General features: G+C 48.1%; 1 protein-coding gene across 2 annotated transcripts; it reads left to right on the top strand.

The window, feature by feature from the left end:
* Positions 1 to 6359: 6359 nt before the first annotated feature.
* Positions 6360 to 20730, top strand: SH3BP5L (SH3 binding domain protein 5 like). 2 transcript variants are annotated; one of them, XM_052643301.1, is made up of 7 exons: positions 6360 to 6443; positions 6885 to 7495; positions 14142 to 14204; positions 14374 to 14502; positions 16182 to 16343; positions 18175 to 18348; positions 18878 to 20730. In XM_052643301.1, exons 2-7 carry the CDS (start codon positions 7313 to 7315, stop codon positions 19322 to 19324), a joined length of 1158 nt encoding a protein of 385 aa, XP_052499261.1. In that variant the 5' UTR covers positions 6360 to 6443; positions 6885 to 7312; the 3' UTR covers positions 19325 to 20730. The 2 variants fall into 2 exon arrangements, with proteins under 2 accessions (XP_052499261.1, XP_052499262.1); XM_052643302.1 differs by having other exon boundaries at positions 6375 to 6433.
* Positions 20731 to 22763: the final 2033 nt, after the last annotated feature.

Genomic DNA, 22763 nt, shown 5'->3' with positions numbered 1-22763 from the left:
TTCACTTTTCATTGATACAAAGAATCATATTATAGGTGCTCTTTTGGAATCTAATTCATTTTGCTTAACTTTACATGTAAGGTTTATTCATATTGCGGTTATAGTTAGTTCACTTTTGTTGCTGTATAGTATTCCATGGTATACCTATACCATATTTATTTACCTGTTCCACTAAATACAGTTGATTAACATTTGGGTTATTTCTAGTTTGGGGCTTGTATTAGTTTTCTAGGGTAGTTGTAACAAAGTACTACAAACCGAGTGGTTTAAGCAACAGAATTTTTTTTCTCACAGTTCTGGAGTCTAGAAGTCTGAGATGGAGTGTCAGCAAGGTTGGTTCTTTTGGAAAGATACGAAGAATCTATTCCATGCATCTCCCCCAGGTTCTGGTGGTTTTGGAATGCTATTCAACTCTGCTTTGAATTCCACCCATTTTAAAAAGTTTAGCCAAATGCCATCTCCATAAACCTGGAGATGCCTATGCTGGAATGCCCTTCTTTCCCATAGTTAAGAGAAAGGCTTTTCCCTGAAAAATATGCCCTGAAAACAATGCCCTGAAGCATGAGCACAGGGCCTGCTCATCACAAATACTCAATGAATGTCTGCTGATACATGTAGAGCAGCATGGAATAGGGAGTACATGTCTGGCAGCAGGAGGCAAGGAAGTGGAAAACAGACACAGGCCTAGGGTGATGACAACCTGAACCAGAAGCAACAGAGGAGGCGGATGCAGAAATGAAAAATGTGCCTGATGTAAGGTACCATACATTTTAAGGTAGCACTGTGTTGAGGATGACTGCGTGCTGTGCTAAGTCACTTCATTTGTGTCTGACTCTGTGTGAGTCCATGGGCTGTGGTCTACCAGGATCCTCCGTCCACGGGATTCTCCACGCAAGAAACTGGAGTGGGTTGCCATGCTCTCCCCCAGGGGATCTTCCCCACCCATGGACTGAACCCAGGTCTCCTGCAAGGCAGACAGATTCTTTACCATCTGAGGATAATTCCAAAGCTTTTCAAGCCATGGAAATGAACTAATTGGGATATTTCTGGACTCACTGGTCAGTACTGATGTCATGTGTTTAAGTGACACTGGTCAGTTCCAGAGGGGTAACTAAGATGGTGACAGATACAATACGTGATTGAATGGGCTGAGACTATTCAACCTGGAAAAGAGAAACCTGTACATGATGGCTGTGCACAGGTTTGACACACTGTCATATGAAAGAGTTGGATTACATAATTTTCTTCTGTGTAGCGATGGAGGGAAGAACTCAAACAATGAAAGGAAATACAGGAAGGTATATTTTTGTTTCTTATGGGAGTCATTATAGATGGAAATGATAATTGGAACTGTAATAATGAGTGTAGTGAGAGAAAGTTAGAAGGTCAAGAATGACGTTATGGGCATCATTTGTCAGTTTGAAAATATTGAACCCAAATGTTTGTCTTTCCCTACAAATTTATATCAACGAATGGGACAATTCCGAACATGGTTCCATAAATATTCAAGATATTTATGGAGGGCCTACCCTATGCCAAGTGCTGTTCTAAGCACTGGGGAATATGGCTGTGAACTGCTAGGTGAATTTCCCTAAAATAATCTCTGGCTGTGTCATACTCCTAATAAAAAACTGTCAAAGGTTTGTATTAATCATTACATAAAATTTACTCTCCTGATATGACATTAATGCCCTTTTCTATCTGTTCCAACCTGCATTTCCAATCTGTTCTCTCCAACTCTCTGCTAAACTCAATCAAGTTATTTAACCTCTAGTCCCTCAATTATAAAAATGGAGGTGCAATATACCTCAGTTGGTTGTCAAGAGGATCAAATGAATAGATATAAACTACTTAGAACTTGGTGCCTGGTACAAGATAAACATTGCATAAGTGTTTGCTGCTTTTATTGTCAAATGATATGAGCAAGTCAGGGAAAAGAATTTACTTCTGGAAGACCCAGTAGATTTAACAAGGGTAGAAATAATTCTGGGATTTGAGCAAAGGCTCTCCCTTTTATCCATCTGTATTAGTGGACTCTACACTATGTATTTCTAAGAGCAGCAAGTATTTAGCCAGATTTAAAAAAAAACAAACCAGCTTTATAATTGACATACAAAATTTCAGATATTGAAATGTATGGTTTGAAAACTTCTGACATACGTATACACAAATTATATCGTCACAACAATCAAGATAGAGAACATATCCACTACCCACAGGTTTCTGTGTGCCACTTTGTAATCCACCACTCCCCTAGGCAACTACTGATCTGCTTTCTATCACTACACATCAGTCAACTAAAACATTCAATTAGCAATTGATGGTGTTATTTATTAAATATTTGACTTATAGTAAGAAAAAAATCAACATAGAAGGTAGTTTCTATTGGAGAAAAAAAGAAACTAAAAAAGGGTAGTTTTTAAACATGAAGGTAACAGTATTTGAAGAAATTAAAAGTAATTAATGAGAAAACTTTTATTTCATTGAGAAGGAGATGACTTTTGATACTACCTAGTAATTGGTTGTGTTACTAACATCTTTATATGACTTTCATATTTCATTCATTAGACAACAGGGGTTAGTTATTTGTGTCAGGGACTGGAAGGGGGTACACTTGTAATGGGGAGAACATTGAAATTGTGCTGTCCAATGTATTAGTCACTAATCACATATGGCTATCAAAATTTAAATTAAAATTTCAGTTCCTCAGTTGCACTGGCCACATTTTAAGTTCTCAAGCACCCCTCACCTGGCTAGTGGCTACTATACTGAACAGCGTGGATAAAGAAATTAGTTATCATTGCTCCAAGTTCTCTTCTATAGAGCTAATTTAGAAGATTCTTGAGTACATTATCTATATGGGAGGTGAGAAGGTTCTAAGCTGAAGCAATGGCAATGAAATGGAGAGGAGGTGTCTCTCCTTCAGATACTGAGATACTTAATGTGATGCTGAGTGAAGACAGCGGGATTCATTTAGGATGTAATATAGGTTTGGAGTAAATAGGTTGATGATTAAAATTATTCACCAACCAACTAAATTTAGGAGAAGCAGCAGAATTTGGGAAAAGGGGATGGCATCAGACTTGTGTGCAATGAGTGAGAGGCAGCCATGGACTGGCCATTGGTCTGAGAAGCGGCTGGATCTCAGATTCTGATCTGTGGGGATGCTAGGTAGAGACAGAGTTGCAAGGAAGGAGCAGTAGCCATAGGTAGAGTCAGAGCCATATACTTGGGTGAGGGCTTTCAGAGAAATTAGGCTACATAAGAAGGTCAGAGGTTAGTATCAGGGCCTGGGAAGAACTGACATTTAGGGCAGGATTTTCAAACTGTGAGTGGCTCATGAAATTAACAGAATAGGTCTCTACCAGCATTTAAAAAAACAGTAAAACAAATATTAATGTGCTTTGCATATTAAGTAAAGACCTTTTCCTGGGCCTTCCTTGGTGGTCCAGTGGTTGTAAGTCTACCTGCAAATGAAGGGCACATGGATTTGAATCCTGGTCTAGGAAGATTCCATACGCCATGGGGCAACTGGGCCCCTGTGCCACAACTACTGAACCGGGCATGATGCAACTACTGAAGCCCGTGCACCCGGAGCCCATGCGCCGCAACAAGAGAAGCCACTGAAATGAGAAGCCTGCATAATCCAAGCAAGAGTAGCCCCCTCTTGCCGAAACCAGAGAAAGCCTACGCACAGCAACAAAGACGTATTGCGGCCGCAAACAAAAATCTTCTTTTGAAAATTGAAATTCTTTTGAAACTTTTGTTATGAATATATGTACATACATATATGTATACCAAGTTGCAAAGTAAAACATACTTCTGAGTTGATTAGTGTGAATATCACCAATTTATTAAGTGACACCAGACTATAAGCTATATACAAATAAAGTCCTGGCATGCAGCAGACACTGAGTAAACATACTATACAAAGGAATTAACCAATAGGTCAGAGAAAAAGAGGAAACTGAGGACAAGGGTGACTCAGAAGCTAAAGAAGAGTGAGAGAGAAGTAACAACCCATTGTCAGATGTCAGTCACTTGGTGATACTCAGAGCTTATCCCTGATATTTCTGTGGCAGGAGCAGAAGTCAGACTACAGAGGTAAACAAGAGGTAAGGAAATAAAGATGAGACAAATGAGAGTGGAGACTGAGAGACATTTGTTTTGTTAGAGGTTCACTACCTGCCTGGAAAAGATTACATAGGAGAGGCATGGTCTAGAACCGTGCTATCCAATAATGGAATCAATAGCTACACACAGCTATTTAAATTAAACTTAAAAGTGCACTTACTTAATAATACTAGGTCCATTTCAAATGCTCAGTGGCTTACATATGGCACAGAGCTGATATAAAATATTTCCATCACTGCAGGTAGGACTACTGGATAGTGCTGCTAAAAAAAAAAATTAACTTATAATGTTTATACTGGCCTCAATAAAACAAGTGTGCAGAATGCTCCCTAACCTCTTCCCACCTGAAACATTATCCAAACCTAGCAGAAAAACTTCTGCGGATTACACTACAATCCATACACGATTAGGGGCTTCCCAGGTGGCACTAGGGGTAAAGAACCTGCCTGCCAAAGTAGGAGACGAGATGTTGGTTCGATACCTGGGTTGGGAAGATCCTCTGGAGGAGGGCATGGCAATCCACTCCAGTATTCTTGCCTGGAGAATTCTACTGACTGAGGAGCCTGGTGGGCTATGGTCCACAGGGTAGCAAAGAGTCAGAGGTGACTTACCATGCATGTATACATGATGATATCACTTTTTCTCCCGGTGAGTGAGAGTTAACCCAAGGGTAGGCCAGTGGAGACATCAGGGAAGCACCTGAACTTCAGGATGTGATCTAGGGGCAGTCTGGGCACTATGTGTGTTCAAGGTGTTTTCCCACCAAACCCAAGAGATATATGACGACTTGAAACTCATGACTGCTCAGGAATGAACTCACAGGGAAAAGGAGTTGTGGGACAAGATATAAAGATTATAGATATTATAGCAGTGCTGAATAGGAAAGGTTCAGAAAATTCAGGATAGCACACACAGAAGATGGTAGGTAAAACTGAATTATTACAGTGAAACTCCAGTTTTACAAAATTAAAGAGACTAGCTGACAACTAATAATTTCTGATTTCTGTATGTAATTTTCATGGTTTTTGTATGGCACCTTAATAACAAAAAGGAGTATGATATGAGACATTATTATCTATCAGATTTATCTACTTAGAATTGCTACTTAGGGTCTCATTGATTCACTGGAGAAAAGTCAATTCTGGAATTTAAAAACTAATATTTCCAATTTTGGGGGAAGAAAATCACTTTTAAATTACTTAAAAATATATTTGGGTCTACTTAAAAAATTTTTTTTAACATGGTTATTCATGGGGGGAGGGGATGGAGGGAGGGGTGCACAAGGGAAGAAGGAAAAATCAGCCAATTTGACTTCTTCACCTCAGAGGACGTTAAATCTTTAGTAAAAGTAAACCTCCCAACCTGAAGCCTTCCTTTCAGGTCTCTCCTGGTGACACTGGAAGTGGTGACGTTGTCAGGTCCTTTCATTGATACACAAAACCATGTAACAAACTCCTCTTCCTCGTGGGCTTCTGAACACAGTGCACGAGAGCACTGAATTCAGCTAACTAAACTTCTAATCAGTGCTCATGGATTAATCGGCGATACCACTGCAACGATGTTCAGCGGGACAGAGCCTGGCTCGGGGAGGTGATGGCGAAGTGCAGCGAGGGAGCCAGGGGAAGGACGCCGGCAAGAGATTTACATATCAGAGCTGCCATTTAGACTTTGTTACTAAGTAAGGGAACCACGGGCTTCACTTGAATAAGGGGAGTCATTTCTGAAAAAACAACCCTTCTTCCGCGGAGCGCAGTCCGAGGAAGCCGGACTCAGACAAGCGCCACCACGGCCACATGCCCACAAGCCCACTTTCGACTTCCTGGGCGAGGCCGGAAACGGCTTTAGGTGCAGCAAGAACCCGGCACCGTAAAGCAAGATGGCAACCACTCTTTTTGAGGCAATTGTCTAATCTCTGTTTTATTTCCAACCTTTCCCTACTCACCAGGGTCCCTCGACTTTCATTATCCTCCGTAGTTTTTCTCGGCACAACCCTCCCATATTTCAGTTTCATTTATCAGTGGTAGAGGATGGGCTGGAGGCAATGTAAGCTGAGAGTCAGCGCCGTGAGACACCATTTTGTACGGAAACCGGAGGCCAGGCGGAGATGAGCGTTGAGGAATCCAGACGTAACCTGGTTAGCAGGAGAGCATGAGAGGGAGGGGCGAAAGGGAAGAAGGTCGTTTTTTTAACAGGATGATGTATTTCCGTTTCCTTTCGGCCTCGTTGTATTTGGTTGGACCAGCTTGTTGCGGGGAGGGCGGGGGAAGATTGTTTGCAGAGGAGATCCGCGCACGGGAAGGTAAACTGAGGTAAAGTCGAACAGAGGGCGGGCTTTGCGCCTGGCTGTGTAGGAGGCTTGCGGCCAGGGTCCTTGTGATTTGGGAAGAGCGGGGGTTGGAGATGCGAGGCTCGGGTTGTCCGCAGAATTGGAGAGAGAAGAGGAGGTGGGGTGGGGCTGGGGGTTAAAAGGTGATTTGCAAAGCCTTACTGGGGTGGAATGACGCGGGCTGGGGAAGGGTTGGGGGAAATGATGGAGAGGATTAGGATGCGGAGGAAAGTCTGGAAGGCGCTGGTGGGGGAGGGGCTGGGGCCAGAGATCCTGGGACGCGGGAAAGGAGTTGAGGGGGTTGGTCGGAATATGGAGGTGTGGGAGGAAGGTAGTAAAGTCCTTGGGGGGCTGAAGGGTGGAAAGAGGCTGGTAACCGACGTTCGAATGCTGACTATGTACTTGGCCATTGTTTCCCCTGCAGCTCCTCAGAGACTCTTAGCCAGCAGCCTCTGCTCAGGCCCAGCCTTCTCTCTCCAGTTGCCACCACAGCCTGGAGGCGCCTGCCTCCGCCCTCCCGAATGGTGCTCCTCCTCGCAGGCCTCGGCCCAGGATCCAGGCCCCCTTTGCCCCCCGCCTCGGAGCTATTGCTCCGGGTCTCTCCTGGTGGACTCCCTGTGACGGGGAGGGAAGGACTTTTGCATATACAAAGCTATAGCTCTTGGGACTCCACTGGCCACTTGAATCTCGGCCTCTAACCGAGCCTGAGGTTCTTCCTGTGCCCTCATTTTCCACTCTCTGAGAAGAGAAATCCTTCTTGCCACCCAGAGCCCAAGAAGCCCCAAGCTGGGGCCCTGGTCCCAGCATGTCAGTCCTCTTTTATGCTTAGGGCTGTGCCTTCTCCCTGCCAGCATGGCTGAACTCAGGCAGATTCCAGGGGGGCGGGAGACCCCACAGGGGGAGCTTCGGCCTGAGGTTGTAGAGGATGAAGTCCCTCGGAGCCCAGTTGCAGAGGAGTCTGGAGGAGGCGGAAGCAACAGCAGTGAATCCAAATTGTCCCCAAGAGAAGAAGAAGAACTGGATCCTAGAATACAGGTGAGAAGACTGAGCTGGGGGAGGATAGGGAAATTAAATTCTAGCTTTCCTGAAGAACTGTCAGATAAGTGAGGAGTTAGACTTACTCTTTTCCCAGTGCACTGGGGCAGGAAAAGAAAACAGTGATTGTCAACAAATCATTGCAGTGTAGTGTCACAGTGCTGAAAGAGTTGTGTACGGTGGGAGTACAGAGAGAGGCTGGGCCTGAGTGCCTGGGATGTGTTGCTGCTGGCTTTACTGATAAATTGAAGTGACGAATTGGCAGTAGGAAGCACACTTTAGGTCAAAAGAAAGTAGAACTGTTGTTTCTTTTCCAAATACGCTAAGGGGCTGTTGACTCAGAGATGCAGTGTAAATGGGATGTGAGAGAAGATGGCTTTGAGATTGGAGGCAATTTTGAATCCTTTCCCCTCTCCTGCTTTCCTATCAGTGCCTCCCAGGGACATTCTTATTTGTGAAAGGTGAGACTCTTCATGTCTTATAAAGGTGGCACCAGGCTTAGACCTGTAAGGAAATCTGATGTGTGCGAAGAGTTATATCAGGTGTGGTCAATCCTTCATAATACACATTTCTTGCTTTGAGGATGCTGGGTCAATCAAACGAGTGGAAGAGCTGATCTGTTGCCTTGGAGCATTTACTAGTTGGTAGAGGGGCAGATACCAACCCACTCCAGTACTCTTGCCTGGAAAATCCCATGGACGGAGGAGCCTGGTGGGCTGCAGTCCATGGGGTCTCGAAGAGTCGGACACTACTGAGCAACTTCACTGTCACTTTTCACTTTCATGCGTTGGAGAAGGAAATGGCAACCCACTCCAGTTCTTGCCTGGAGAATCCCAGGGATGGGGGAGCCTGGTGGGCTGCCGTCTCTGGGGTTGCACAGAGTCGGACATGACTGAAGCGACTTAGCAGCAGCAGCAGCAGAGGGGCAGAACTTTGTGAAGGAGGCAGTGGAGGAGGAGGACAGGCAGCATACGTGGTAGATACATGACTGGCTGAGGCTGGATTGTGGTGTTTCTGGACAGTGGCAGAGAAGAGTCCCCTGGAGAAGCTGTTTAGGCAGGTGAGAGCCAGGGTGCTCCTGTATGTTTGGGGCCTGAGTCTGCTGTTTGGTATGATAGCATCCCCCAGATTCTGATGTGGCAGTGATTCACACCTCTGCAGGTGAGTAAGAGCCTCCCAGTGCTCTCATTCCTGGGCTTCTCTGTCAACAGACCTTTATTAGGTTACTTTAGTGAGTCAGGAAGTTTTCAAAGCTAGTCCTAGCATCCTTCCTGCTTTCTCTTGGTGGAGTTTCCTGGGACGTGTGTGGGGAAACTGTCTGTGCTGATAGTGTAGCAGTGGTGAGCCATTTGTTTACTGGCATGAGTCAGTAATTTATTTCTGCTCTGTTTCATGGGCATTGCATTGAAAACAACTCAATTTCTCCTGCTAGTTCTATATAGATATATTGGCCGCCTAGGACACAAGTCGTAGTGAAAAAAGCCTTGGGCTGAGATTCAAGCATCCTCTAGCCCTATGATTTGTGATTTTCATGTAAGTTACATAACCTTTTTGAGCTGCCTTTTCTTCATTTGTAAGATGAAGGCTTGGTGTAGCTTACTTGCACAGCTCTTTGCTGCTCTGCTCTGACTCTGTCCTGTGATTCTTTTCTTTCACAAACTCTGTTGCCTATCTTTGATGAAAGTTTGTAGGTCTTGCTTTGAGAAAGAGATCTCTTTGTCAGGGAGGAGGGCCTGTTGACATTCTTCATATTCCCCTTTGCATCATTCCTTGCTCAGCTGCAGAGGAGAATAAGTTGTGGTTTCTTTGCTTTGTCGCTTCTGCTCCTGTATATTTTTCCATTGCCTACACAGGCAAAGGTGGTGGTGTTAAAGGGCAACTTTAATTCTGCACTGTTCAATAAAGTAGCCACTAGCTGCATGTGGATACTTACATTCAGTTAAGAATCAATTAAAAAAATAGAGTTCCTCAGGTGTTGCTGGCAGGGCAGATGTAGAACATTTCCATCATCATCGACAGTTGTATTTGGTGAACTCTGTGAGGGTCAGCGGAGAAGGCGATGGCACCCCACTCCAATACTCTTGCCTGGAAAATCCCATGGACGGAGGAGCCTGGTAGGCTGCAGTCCATGGGGTCGCGAAGAGTTGGGCACGACTGAGCGACTTCACTTTCACTTTTCACTTTTATGCATTGGAGAAGGAAATGGCAACCCACTCCAGTGTTCTTGCCTGGAGAATCCCAGGGACGGGGGATCCTGGTGGGCTGCCGTCTATGGGGTCCCATAGAGTCGGACACGACTGAAGCGACTTAGCAGCAGCAGCAGCAGCAGTGAGGGTCAGAGAATACTGAGCGAGAGTAAGATTCACCTTGCCTTGAGTGAGCCTGCAGTGTTAATGAAGCCAGACGGACAGAAGGACCCTAGTCCCTATTGCTAAACCAGGAGGCACGTTTTGGAATGTTGTAGGTTATGTAGGGAGGCAAGGTCTTATTGTAGAGGCCTTCCTCGCTGATGAGGCTGGACTAGTGCTCTGGCCTCAGCAGAGATGCAGCGTCTTTTTGCTGGGTGGAAGAGGCAGCTTGATGTGAGGAGCGCCTTTCATGGTGAAGGCTGGTGGCCTTCAGATCTGGGTTTGGTCTCTTCTAGATGAGAAAGACATTGGGTATGTGTCTTTTGAGTTTCTTTGTAGTGTTGACAGTATGCAAGATCATGTTATCCTGATCCTATATTTTAGCACTTTAAATAGATTGGTGCGTTCAGTGGGTCTCTACCCACAAATCCATCAGTACCTCCCAGGGAAGTTTAGAAACACTCGTTCCTGAGCTTCGGCCAGACATGTACATTCTCCTCTTGTTTGGGGTGAGAAGTTATGACTGGTGGCCTGGGCGAATCCACTGATCCAAGGATAGCCCAAGGATCGAGACCCTATTCAGGTATTTTCTGGAACTCTCAGAAATGGTCCCTTAGGCCCAGGCTCTTTCTGGCGTGGGGAATGGGGATTCTTGGCAGACAGACAGCTTGTGCCTTCTTGCCTGGAAGTTGTCTGGAATCCTTCTGGAAGTTGGAGGGAAGCCAGGTGGCTGCCAGCTGTAGGCCTACCTGAAGTGTGCTGCACCCCAGGGAAGTCCACTGGATGTCTCTCTGTGCCTTGACCTCAGCACAGTTTTTCTGAGGCATCCAGGCTGGGCCTTAGCTTTCTGAGAGGTAGGGTCCCAGTGGCAGGAAGGAATAGAGGAGGGTAGTACTGGGATGGGCCTGGGTCTTCTCTCCTATGACCTTTCTCAGCCCTCTTTGTGATGGACACATTTCTTTCCTCAGGTAAGTAGATGCTTTCATTCACCTTCTCCTCCTCAGAGTGACTTTGCAATCTCTGGGTTGTCTGAAATGTTTAGTTTAGCTTGCTCTGGAGGTCATTTTTACTTTATTTCTAAGTCTTTAGGTCCTGTATCACCCTAATCCTCCTGACTGACTGTGGACTTGGGTTTTTTTTTTTTTAAAATCAAGATATACCAATATTTGATTTAGGATATTATATAAATTTCAGGTGTACAACACAGTTTATAAGATTATACTTCATTTTGGCCTTGAGTGTTTTAATGGCTTGCACAAGTTGGGCAAGAGCATCTGTCTCCTAACTGCCTTTGACTCAGTGGTCTGGCATCCTGGGCATCAGCCTGGTGTGCTCAGGGAAGGTCACCCTCCCTGCGGGCTGCAGGCTCACTGATGGATGGTGAATGCTGACTCAGACTTCATCCTCCTCGAATTCGATTTCAGTCAGGTGCCAGGAGTCCCTGGTGCAGCAGGCCAAATGGAATATGTTGCCAGTGGTCCAAAGCAGAGCCTTGGGCGCTTGTTGGCTTCCTGCTGTGCTTTGCCCTCGGTCTGCCTCAGCCTGGCTACCCCATCCCCTAACCCTTTGCCCTCCAGCCTGCTCTCTCCCCAGTCTCCTTGTCCTGTTAGAGCTTTGTGCCTCTGAGGAGCAGACCTCAGAGTCAATAGGAAGCCTTTTTAAATTGCTGGAGGTGCTTCATGGGTACAAGTTTCAGTATAGAAAGACATACACGCCTGCTTCTGTAGACCAAGAGCCAAAGTCTTTCGTTTTCTTTCTAGTGACGATGACTTGCCATTCACTCCTCTGATGGTCTTGTCAGGGTCTGGGAGTGCTTTGGGCTGTGGAACCAAATGGGATCCTGTTTTAGACCTTGGTTTGCTCAGAGGAACATTACAGGGTGCCTTTTACCCACCTCTTTCTCTTCTCCCCCAAAATTACTATTATCTTACCAGGACTGTAGGTTTCCTTAGGTGGTGGTACTCCTGTCTTCGAGGTATCCATCTAAGGACATCATTAGTCCTAGGAATGTAATCAATAGTAGCAGGAAAGCCAGATCATAGGTCCAGTCCTGGGTCCTAACTCCATCCCTGATTCCCTGCCTCTGCCCCATCTATCAAATGTGAATGGGATGAGCTAGAGAGTATTCCAGTGGGAACTGCTGAAAGGACTGGTCACCTCCTCCCTTAGATATCTGAAACTCCCTGTGGGCCAAGTTCAGCCACAGAAAGCAGAGCCCAAAGAGGGCCTGGTTGCCTCTCACCCAGACAGGAATTGTCTTTTCTGACAGTTTCTTTGTGGTGATCTCATTAGCTGAAGGGGACGTCCCTGTCAGGAAGGCACTGTGAAACTCAAAGCTGTGTGTGCGTAGGCTGGTGTTGGCACTGCCCCAGGCTTCCTCTGGGGTCCTCTGAGCCACACCGGCGGCCTGTTTTCCACAGTGGCCAGTTGTTACCTTATGAGCACTGAGTTGTGTGACTAATCAGTGAATCTTGTGCACTAGCTTCTAGATCTACACAGACCAGTACAGGAGCCACATCCGACCATCCACGTTAAGCTGTGCTCTAAGGTCAGATGCATGTGGATTTCAAAGCCATGGTTTAAAATAAAAAGTTACAATATTGGTAATTATTATTTTATGTTGATAACAGGTTGAAACTGTGTTATTATTTTAGATATATTGAGTTAAATGTACTGTTAAAATTTCATCTTGGTGGTTTTCTTTCTTTTACAAATGTGGCTTTTATAAAACTAAACATTCCATATAAGGCTCACATTATATTTCTGTCAGATATCTCTGTTCTGAAAAGTTGAGAGACAAGTTTGTGTCCTCTCTGAGGCAGAGTCTACATTGTTGTGAGTATGCGTATTTTCATATCATTGTTCCTGGTTTTGTTGCATGTTTCCTCCTCTGTGTTCTATCTTATACTGTAATTAGAGCACATAACTTGATTTCTTGCATTCTTACTGGCTGACTCAAATCTTTTAGAGCTTGAGGTGAGGTACAGAAATAAAAGGACTAAAGGGGGATCACACAGTGGGCTTTTGAAAGGGCCAAATGAAGTATGCAGGAGCAGTGATGGCAGCGTTCCTCACTTCCAGGTGCAGGTGGAGTGTAGGGCGTGGTCATGGGCAGCAGGCAGACACCAGGCTGGCTACTGCTGGCCTGTCCAGGGCTTCTGGAGGAGGAAGCTATAGCTGAGCACCAGGCATCTCTCTAGGCACTGCTCTTCCTCGGGATTGTCATTGGCTCCCTGGGCCCCAGGAACTTGACCAAGGGGAGGGGAGGATACTCAGGCCAGCACCCTCCCTGCCACTGAAACGCACGGGTGGTTTTTGCTGCTTTTGCCAGTGCTTGGGGCCAGTAAGGAGTTCAGGCCAGTGTGTCTGGTGAACTTCTTCCTGAGGCTCTCCCTCCTTGCCATAGGATCTACTGTGTGGGGACGTGGGGTTCTGTCACCACCGCCCAAGCAGTTAGAACCATGTGTTCTTCCCTGATCTTGACCTTAATTGTTCACGAAGTCCTAATAATTTTGCATCCTGGATTTCCCAGGGATCTGCCCTCTCCTTTCCCACCTGGAGTACTTTAGACAGCCTCCACTTTTGTCTCTCTGGCCCCTCCAAGCTTTCCCTACATTGCCCAAGTCTGCCTTCCTAAACCACTGGGGGCATCAAGCTCTGAGAGGTTGCCCCTGCCATTGGGAGAAGTCCGAGTATCCTGTCCCTGTGCCCAGCCTCTCTGGCTTCTCTCCTGACAACCTGCCTGCCCTGGTCACCTGCTCTGCTGTTGGTTCCCAGTCCTTATCATGCCCTCCTCTCCTATGGCTCCTCACATGACCAAGGGCCTGTTGCTGCATCTTTGTGCTCTAAATTGTAGGTTTCATGGTGCTGAGTGTGTAAGTATGTAGTAAAAATGTGCTGGGTGAATAGGGCCCAGGGGTTTCTCCTTGCCTGGGACAGAGACCATTAGCTCTGAGGAGACTCCTGGCTGGAGGAGGAGGAGGAGGTGGTGGTGCAGTCTGATGGCAGCAGACTTGTTGCCACTGTGTTGTGTGCGTAGGAGTTTTCCATACTGAACCTCAATTCTCTTGTCCTTAAAATGGGGATTTACTGCATGATATAGAGGTGGAATTGTGAGGATTACAAGAGGCTGTATGTTATTAGATCTCTGACAAGAAGCCATTTGACAGTGACCTGTTCCATTTCTTCCCTTCCCTACTTGGCTGGGCTTTCCCTCTGTACCCATGTTCCTGCCCTGCCTGGTTCATATGAGGCTGCTTTCCTTTGGTGCTCTAACTTTCTGCCTCTCTCTGTGGCAGGAGGAGCTGGAGCATCTGAACCAGGCCAGTGAGGAAATCAACCAAGTGGAGCTGCAGCTGGATGTGAGTGATGCTTCTTTTCCTCACACTCTTGGGCTGATTCCAGAGGTGCTTTCATCATTTTCTGTCCTCTTTCAGTACAGTGGCAGGGGAAGGGGCATGTGTGAAAAACAAGAGGGGTTAGGACCCATGCACATGCCTCCCTCTGCCTGTGTCCCTATTCTTTTGCCAGGAGGCCAGGACCACCTACCGGAGGATCCTGCAGGAGTCAGCAAGGAAGCTCAACACGCAGGGCTCCCACTTAGGGAGCTGCATCGAGAAGGCCAGGCCCTACTATGAAGCTCGGCGGCTGGCTAAGGAGGTACGGCCAGCTGACCCACATTCTGGGGTGGGGGGCTGCATGCAGAGCCTGGCCCTGTAGTCTTCTGTCTCTGTATGGGGTGTGAGACAGAGCACCTTTTCTAGTTATCTTTTCCTCTTGTATCCCCTTTGGTTCATGCTCTCTTTGCTTACTTCTCCACTCTTTTACCCTATTTCCTTCTTTTTAAATTTTTCTTTGTATAAATTATATGGGGTCACTATTGGAAGGCTGTAAGTGTAACTTGTAACTATGAAAAAAGATAAGAGAACCAGAATCTCTCCAGATCCAACCACATGCATGTTTTGTGATTTTTGTACCTGAAAGTTGTTTTAGTCAATTATGGTAAGGTGACAGACACAGAGACAACTGCCTTAAAAAAGTTTATTACTTAGTTCCTAAGAGACTAGACGGAGAAGGCAATGGCACCCCCTGTCAGATTATTCAGGACTACATGGGGAAGCACCTGAGTGGGTGAGGAGGCAGAAAATGTGAGGGGAAAGCTTATCTCAGAGCTTTTATTGTAGAGCCTTTATCGTTGTTTTCACGGGAAGGAGTGGGTAAGACAGGGTAGGCAGCTTTGAGCAAATTTAGGATTGGCCAGTTTGAATAACAGAGGCAGGCTCTGGACTATGGGGAAGGTCTTTAGTTTTCTGGTACCTAGCCTTTCAGTGATTTAGCACAGGGGAGTGAGTGAGTGAGTGAAGTCACTCAGTCGTGTCCGACTCTTTGCGATCCCATGGATTGTAGCCCACCAAGCTTCTCCTTCCATGGGATTCTCCAGGCAAGAATACTGGAGTGGGTTGCCATTTCCTTCTCCAGTAGAGCAGGGGAAATACTGGCTTAAGAGAGTTAGATAAAGTAGGTGATGGGCTTCAGATAGGTGGATTTGCATATACAAAGTGTGCTCACAGAGTAGTTCACTGTCTCTAGAAGTTAGGCAGCCCTAGAAGGGCCAGGAAGACCTCCAAGATATCAAAACATCATGAAACATAGAAAATAGAAATGCGATTAATACAGCACAAATAATCGCTAAAAAAATTTTTTAAAAAAAAATATATCCTGCCAAAATGGGATCACACATGTACTGTTTTTATCTTTTTATTATTTGAGGACATGATTCCATGTCAAGAATTACCCATCCATGACATTGCTTTTAGGAACTTAAGATTTTCTTATGTTAGATGAACTATTATTTGTTTAACCAGTTTCCTATAACTGAAAACTTAGGTTTGTTTCTAGTGTTTTGTTTGGTAACTATGTTATGATGACTATCTCCAGGCAGTTGTCTGGTTATTTCATTCAGCTCATCTGCTGGACTGGAGCTGATGGTCTCAACCATCAACTAACCACCTTCCAACTAAAAGGTGTGGAGTTTTCTTTGTTCTTCTTAGGGCAAAAGTCCAGCAGCCTTGGAGAGTGCTGGATTTTTTACGCTTTGCCCTCCACTGGCAGTATCCTTCTATTTCTACATGCATTTCTTCTCTTAGCTTACCCTTGGAACATATTCTTTGTAGAATTTTGCTTCCTCAGCACTTATCCTTAGTGCAGTTTGGGAGGTGAAGCCAACATTACAGTGGGCCTTTTTCCTTCTCTTGTCCTTGCGCAAGGAGGGTCTCCATGGGCAGCTAGGGGTCTTTGCAGCTCAGTCTCCTGAGGTCCTTCCCCACCCTCCCTCCCAGGCCCAGCAGGAGACACAGAAGGCAGCACTGCGGTATGAGCGGGCTGTGAGCATGCACAACGCTGCCCGGGAGATGGTGTTTGTGGCTGAGCAGGGCGTCATGGCTGACAAGAACCGGCTGGACCCCACATGGCAGGAGATGCTCAACCACGCCACCTGCAAGGTGAGCCAGGCAGTGCTAACTGGTCCCTTCTGCCAGTTCTGGTACTTCGTTTGCTTTCCCTGAATCCTGTCACCTTCCTCACTGCTTTCTGTCTCTCTCCTGCTCCTGCCTTCCCTCAGTTTTGATTCTGTTTTAGGAAAAATCTGGTCCTAGCTCTCTGCCCTGTTTGGCCTCCTTGTGTCCCATATATACTTCCTTTTGACTTAGAAGGTCCTTCTCAGCTCTTCTTGAATCTTTGCCTCCAGATGTGGGAGTGACTCAAGTAGTTCATTCCTGAATGCTCTGGATTCAACTCTCCTCTGTTATGTTTAGCTGTGACCCTTTGTTTCTATTTTCTGAATATTCTTCCTTTCTTGGTTTTGAGCTCTGCCAGTGTACCTTTTATAATTTGTGTATTATTTCCAGTCTTTTCTATGGGATTCGCTTGTGGCTCAGGTGGTAAAGAATCCACCTGCAATGTGGGAGACCTGGGTTTGATACCTGGGTTGGGAAGATCCTCTGGAAAAGGGAAAGGCTGCCCACTCCAGTATTCTGGCCTGGAGTCGGATGTGACTGAGAGACTTTCGCTTCGCTTCTGTGGGGGCTGGGGAGTGGGAGGATCCCTGGCATCAGTTCTAGTCTCCCACCTTCGCCTTGTAAAGAGCAAGTGTCTTAGTCCATTGGCTTTACTACAAAATAACAGACTGGGTGGCTTAAACATCAAAAGTTTATATTCTGGAGGCTAGAATATTTCAAGATCAAGGCACAGGCAGATTTGGTGTTTGCTGAGGGCCTGCTTCTTGCTTCCCATATGGCCAGCTGTCTTTTCACTATATTATTACATGGCTGAAGGACCTGGGGAGCTCTCTGAAGCCTCTTTTATAAGGCAGATAATTTCATTCGTGAGAGCTCCCCACTCTTGAGCTAATCACTTCTTAGAGGGCCCACATTAAGGTTAGGATTTCAACACAAGAATTGTTTTTGGGGGGCGGGGGTGGGGGTGGGGGTAGGGTGGGGGGGTGGGGGTAGGGTGGGGGGGTGTACTTCTCTGGTGGTTAAGACTTCACCTTCCAGTGCAGAAGGTGTGGTTTTGATCCCTGGTGGGGGGAGCTAAGATCCCACATGGCTGGTGGCCAAAAAAAAACAAAAGATAAAACAATGTAACAAATTCAAAAAAGACTTTAAAAATGGTCCACATTAAAAAAAAAAACACACCTAAAAAAAAATGTTTGAGATGACACAGTCATTTATTCTGCAGGAGTAAGTGTCGGCTCCTGAGGAGTGGTCATTTCTTAAGCTCTTTTGTGTGCTCCTTAGTCCAGGCCCATGGGTCACGTGAGAGCAGGAGTTCCCCTTCTCTGGAGCTCACACAGCACTGGGGGAGGGGTTGCTTGCTGAAGCTGTGTGTGTGTGAGGTCGACTCCTTGGTCTTGGTGGATGCGGCGGCTGGAGTCCTTGCCTGTTAGCTGCTTGGACATGGAAACCCGGGGAGCCCAGTGCAGAGCTGTGGCTCTCCCAGTGAGGCTCCTCCCTCCCCCCAACCCCCAAGGGTGAGCTCTGAGGACCACGATGTGGCAGATGTGTCACAGAGGGATGGACATTTCCCGCACGCTCGTGAGTGGGCTGAGGACCTCGGCCCCTCCTGGCGGCAGCGAAGCTGAGAGGTGGCGGGTTGCGCAGGTAACAGCAGGCAGGCGCGAGGACTCACAGTTCTCTTGTGCCTTGGGAGCTCAGTGCCTTCTCCGGGCTCTGTAGACAGTTTACCATTTGGAGTGACAGACTGGGCAGGCTGTAGGAGCAGGAGTGTGGGTCCGTGTTCAGTGGTGTGTGTGCTCCGCCCCACCTGGCCCAGGTGAACGAGGCAGAGGAAGAGCGGCTTCGTGGTGAGCGGGAGCACCAGCGCGTGACGCGGCTGTGCCAGCAGGCCGAGGCTCGGGTTCAGGCCCTGCAGAAGACCCTCCGCCGCGCCATTGGCAAGAGCCGGCCCTACTTTGAGCTCAAGGCCCAGTTCAGCCAGATCCTGGAGGTAGCTGAGTGTGGGGGGAGGGGCGGAAGATGGGAGGGAGCAGGCACAGAAAGGGAGGGCTGGTGAAGGGGACACTAGTCTGTTTCTCTGGGCCATCCACCAGGCCGGTGTCGTGGGACAAGTATGCTCAGAATGATTCCACAGGAATGGGAGGTGGGGGTGGGGAATGGATGCTGACAGAGAAGGGATGTAAAGGAGAAGAAGTGAGAATTGGGGGAAACCAGAGAGAAAGGGGAGAGGAATTGGCCAGATAGGGAACGGGAACAGTGGATGGGAATGAAGACCTGGGAGGCAGACCCTGGAATGCCAGGTAGGACCAGGGCAGATTGCTGGGGAAGGAGGATCCCAGGAAGAAGAGGAGTGAAGAGGGGCTGGGTAGGGCTGGTTCTGCACTGCAGATTAGTGGTTGGGGGTGAGCAGAGCCAAGATTGGGGAAGGGACATCTCAGTGGGTCTGAGAGGACTTGGCAGCTCCAGGGGCCTCAGACAGTTGCCCCAAGGGTCACCTGACTCTGACCCTCCCTCTGCAGGAGCACAAGGCCAAGGTGACAGAGCTGGAGCAGCAGGTGGCCCAGGCCAAGACCCGTTACTCAGTCGCCTTGCGCAACCTGGAGCAGATCAGCGAGCAGATTCATGCGCGGCGCCGGGGCCAGCCTGCTCATACCCCGGGCCAGAGGCGTTCCTCTCCAGTGGGGGCGGAGGCTGGGCCTGATGGTGGCGAGGATGCGGACAGCGGGATCATCGAGGGGGCGGAGGGTGGAGGGCTGGAGGAAGGCGTCAGCCTGGGGCCTGGCGCTGCCCCGGACACTGACACGCTGAGCCTGCTGAGCCTGCGCACTGTGGCTTCGGACCTGCAGAAGTGCGATTCCGTGGAGCACCTGCGAGGTCTCTCGGACCACACCAGTCTAGATGGCCAGGAGCTGGGTCCCCGGAGTGGGGGTCGTGGAGGTCGCCACCAGCGCAGTATCAGCCTGTAGCCCGGTGCTCAGGGTGGCTGATGCGTTCATACCACCACTGGCCCAAGGAGGGCCCTGCAGGTTCCCAGCTCCCTCTCCTCGGGTCCTTACTTCCCCAGAGAGGTCAGGTTGGCTGTGTCTTGAGTCTGTTGTATATGTCCTGGCTTTCTCACCTTGCCCTGCCCCCACAGGTGGCAGCTCTCTTTGCCTTACCCTTTCAGAAGGCTTGTCTTTGGCTCTGACATCTCCTTTCCCCTTGTTGGTCCTTCACAGTCTGTCTGTCTGCTGCCCTCTTTCTGACTTCTGTCTGGTTTTTCCCCTCAGGGAAATTTGTCTGGGTGGCACAGGGAAACCATCAGAGAGGGGGGCACTGGATCTGGGTCCCAGCATCTTGGTCCCCCCAGCTTGAGTGAATGGATGGGTCCCCCTCCCACCTACTCATCTCCCAGGTGGTTCCTGGGATGTTGCGGAACCCTCCAGCAGCCCATCCTCTGTCCCAGCCTGCTCATGGGTAACATGTAAGAAATGCTGCGGGACTGTGTGCCTCTGGAAGACACCACCCATCCCTTCTAGTGCTCCCTTATGACTGAAGCCACCTGTGCCTCAAAGCAGGACTTGAGGGATACTGGTGTCGGAAGGTGAAGCCCAGTCCCATTGTCAACCAACACTACAAACGGGCGCCCGTGTGCATTGTGTTTCCCCAGCTGGGCTGTGTCCAACATTGCCAAGGTGCTAGTGGGTCCATGTTGGGGGGTGGAGATGCAGTGAGGTTCTGATGGCTGAAGCTCTTCCCATTTCTGCTGTGGAGTTAGGTCTGTTTACTTTTTCTGGGTAGAGGATGCTGAACCAAATCTCGGCATTCTTCTGTCGGGTGGAGTTAGGGAATTTGGTGCTCAATTGCTCTCCCTCACTCTTCCCGAAACCAAACCATACCTAGTCCAGAATCCCTTGGGGGAAGCTCAGGTTTGGCTGCAGAGCCTCTGCTGATACAGGGCAGGGTTGGCCTGCGGTGAGGGAACCCACCCTCCATAGGGAGCAGTTTCAGGTGTCTGATGGCACTCCCATGCTGTGTGGGGGAAAGGCAGGGAAGCTACACTGGATCTGGGTGCCTTGGGGAACCAATCCTCCTGTCCCACCCCAGGAGGGCTGAGAGCTGGACTCTGGACAGGAGAATTTGTGCCTAGGCCTGTGTGCCGCTGCCATCAACTAGGAGGGCTAGGGTGGGTTGGGGCAGGGCCTTCAAATAGAGGTTGTCTCTGTCCCAGGGTTAAAACAGGATGGTCATGATGAGAACTGCCAGGTTTGAGGTGGCCATGGGTGGAGGGAAAATGGAGGAGGATGTGGGCGTGCGTGCGTGCATGCATGTGCCTGTGTGTATGGGGGGAAAGGGTCTGCCCCTGATTTTATTTAAATAAAATAGTTTATGTAACAGTAATGTTTATTGTCTCTTTCAGGGGAGGGAAGAGGAGAAAGGGGTGAAGATGGAGAGAAGGGAGAAGCAGGGTGAAGCGAGGTGCGTTTTGATGGAGTAGTCAGGGAAGGTCTCTTGGGAGGTGAAGGATGAGATGGATCAAACTTCCAGCCATGAGAGGAGGGAAGGTTTATGGCCACAGGGCTGGGGTGAATGCACACCAGGTCAGTGGTGTCCGGAAACACTCTCCCCCACCCCCCCAACAACCACCGATCTGCTAGCCGGGAAGGGCTCTCTGCAGGGTGGTATGGGTGTGTCAGCCACCAGTGGTGCAGATGAGATGATGATGCCAATCCTGAACATGAGCATAAATAAAGGGGAGGGACAAGTAGGATTGCGGCATTTAGCAAATATACAGGATGCTTAAGACAGTATTTTTGCCTCCCTGCAGTGTTTAGGACATACACATTGTCATTTGTCTGAAATTAAAATTTAACATAGGTAAAAGGTGACTCTCAAGTCAGGGCTTGACCTGTTGTGGGTCAGGAGGAGTTTGAGTACATTTGGACTGGCAGCCTGTGAAACATCGAGTGGAATCAGGTTGGGGAAAAGACAAGAACTTCAAAAGGTGCAGAGGTGGAGTGAAGGCTTTCAACTGAGCCCTGCCAGAGGTGAGCCTGCATTTATAGCCAGCTGAGGAGCAAGTCAACTGAGGGATGGAGAAGACGCTAACGAGGAGGAAGGGGAGAGACTGAGTGGGAAATGGGTATCTTGACCTTTAAGGGGCAAGGTGAAGGCCAGCAGTTAAAGGGACAGGAGGGCAGAGGAGTGACCCTGGTGCCCTCAGATGGTAGATGGGCCATTAGGAGCCTCCATGTACCCTTTGACAAGACTGTCCAGGTGTGAGACTGCCTTTCCTGGCCTGACTTCTTAATTGAGAAATGCGATAAGGTAGCTGGGTGCCAAACACTTGCTTTATCACTGGAAAAGCTGCTCTGAGTATATGGCCTGTGTCCTTGGCCAAGTGGGTCCAGGGTCATGCTTCCCTATGCAGTTCATGGCAGTGTGGGACCTGTAAGGCTCCTCATTCAAAGGAGCCCCCAAAAGAAGGGCTGGCCATGCCTACCAGTTTTTCCATGCAAGATCACCTACCAGATGAGGCAAGAGTGGAAAAAGAACAGGAGGGTTAACGCTAATGGTTGAGCAGGGCAGATGTGCCCCCAGCCCTGTTGTACCAGTAGTGGATTGCACTGTGTAGCCCACATACCAGGCATATGCGCTGACCCATTTAGCACCACAACCACATTAAGGGGTAGACATCACTACTATTGCCTTTTCATAGGTGAGAACACAGGCATAGAAGCGGTGCCCAGTCTGCCCTTAGCCTTATAGAAGGTAATGGAGGCAGCTGGACTCTAGAGCAGGGGTCCCCAGCCCCTGGGCCATGGGCCAGTACCGGTCTGTGGTCTGTTAGGAACCAGGCCACACAGCAGGAAGTGAGCAGCAGGTAAATGAGCAAAGCTTCATCTGTATTTACAGCTGCTCCCCATCACTCGCATTACTGCTTGTTTCGCCTCCTGTCAGATCAGTGGTGGCATTAGATTCTCATAGGAGCACAAACCCTAGTGTGAACTGTGCCTGTGAGGGATCTAGGCTGTGCAACTCCTTAGAATCATTCCCAAACCATCCACCTCTCCAACAGTCTGTGGAAAAATTGTCTTCCATGAAACTGGTCCCTGGTGCCAAAAAGGTTGGGGATCATTGCTGTCGAGTCCAAACTCTTCAGCCTTTGAGTGAAGGTGCCAAAAGGAACTAGAGGTGAGAAAGTGGAGGGCGCAGGTGTAGTCAGCTCTTAGGAAGTTTTACTGTGAAGAGAAAAAGCTGAGAACTATCAGGATGGTCAAAGAATATTAAAGTAAGCAAGAGATGAAGTTATGGGGATCTGGAGTCTTCTCCATTTTTGTACTATGTTACATCATGGTCATAGTGATAACGACTCTTGAGTTCTGGCCTTTTCAAGTGGGCAATGGGGCCTCAGTCTCCCTGGCA

The sequence above is a fragment of the Budorcas taxicolor genome, chromosome 7, assembly GCF_023091745.1.
Source record: "Budorcas taxicolor isolate Tak-1 chromosome 7, Takin1.1, whole genome shotgun sequence".
Taxonomy (NCBI): domain Eukaryota; kingdom Metazoa; phylum Chordata; class Mammalia; order Artiodactyla; family Bovidae; genus Budorcas; species Budorcas taxicolor.
The sequence above is the reverse complement of the archived record's forward strand: the minus strand, read 5'-3'. Positions and strand labels throughout refer to the sequence as shown.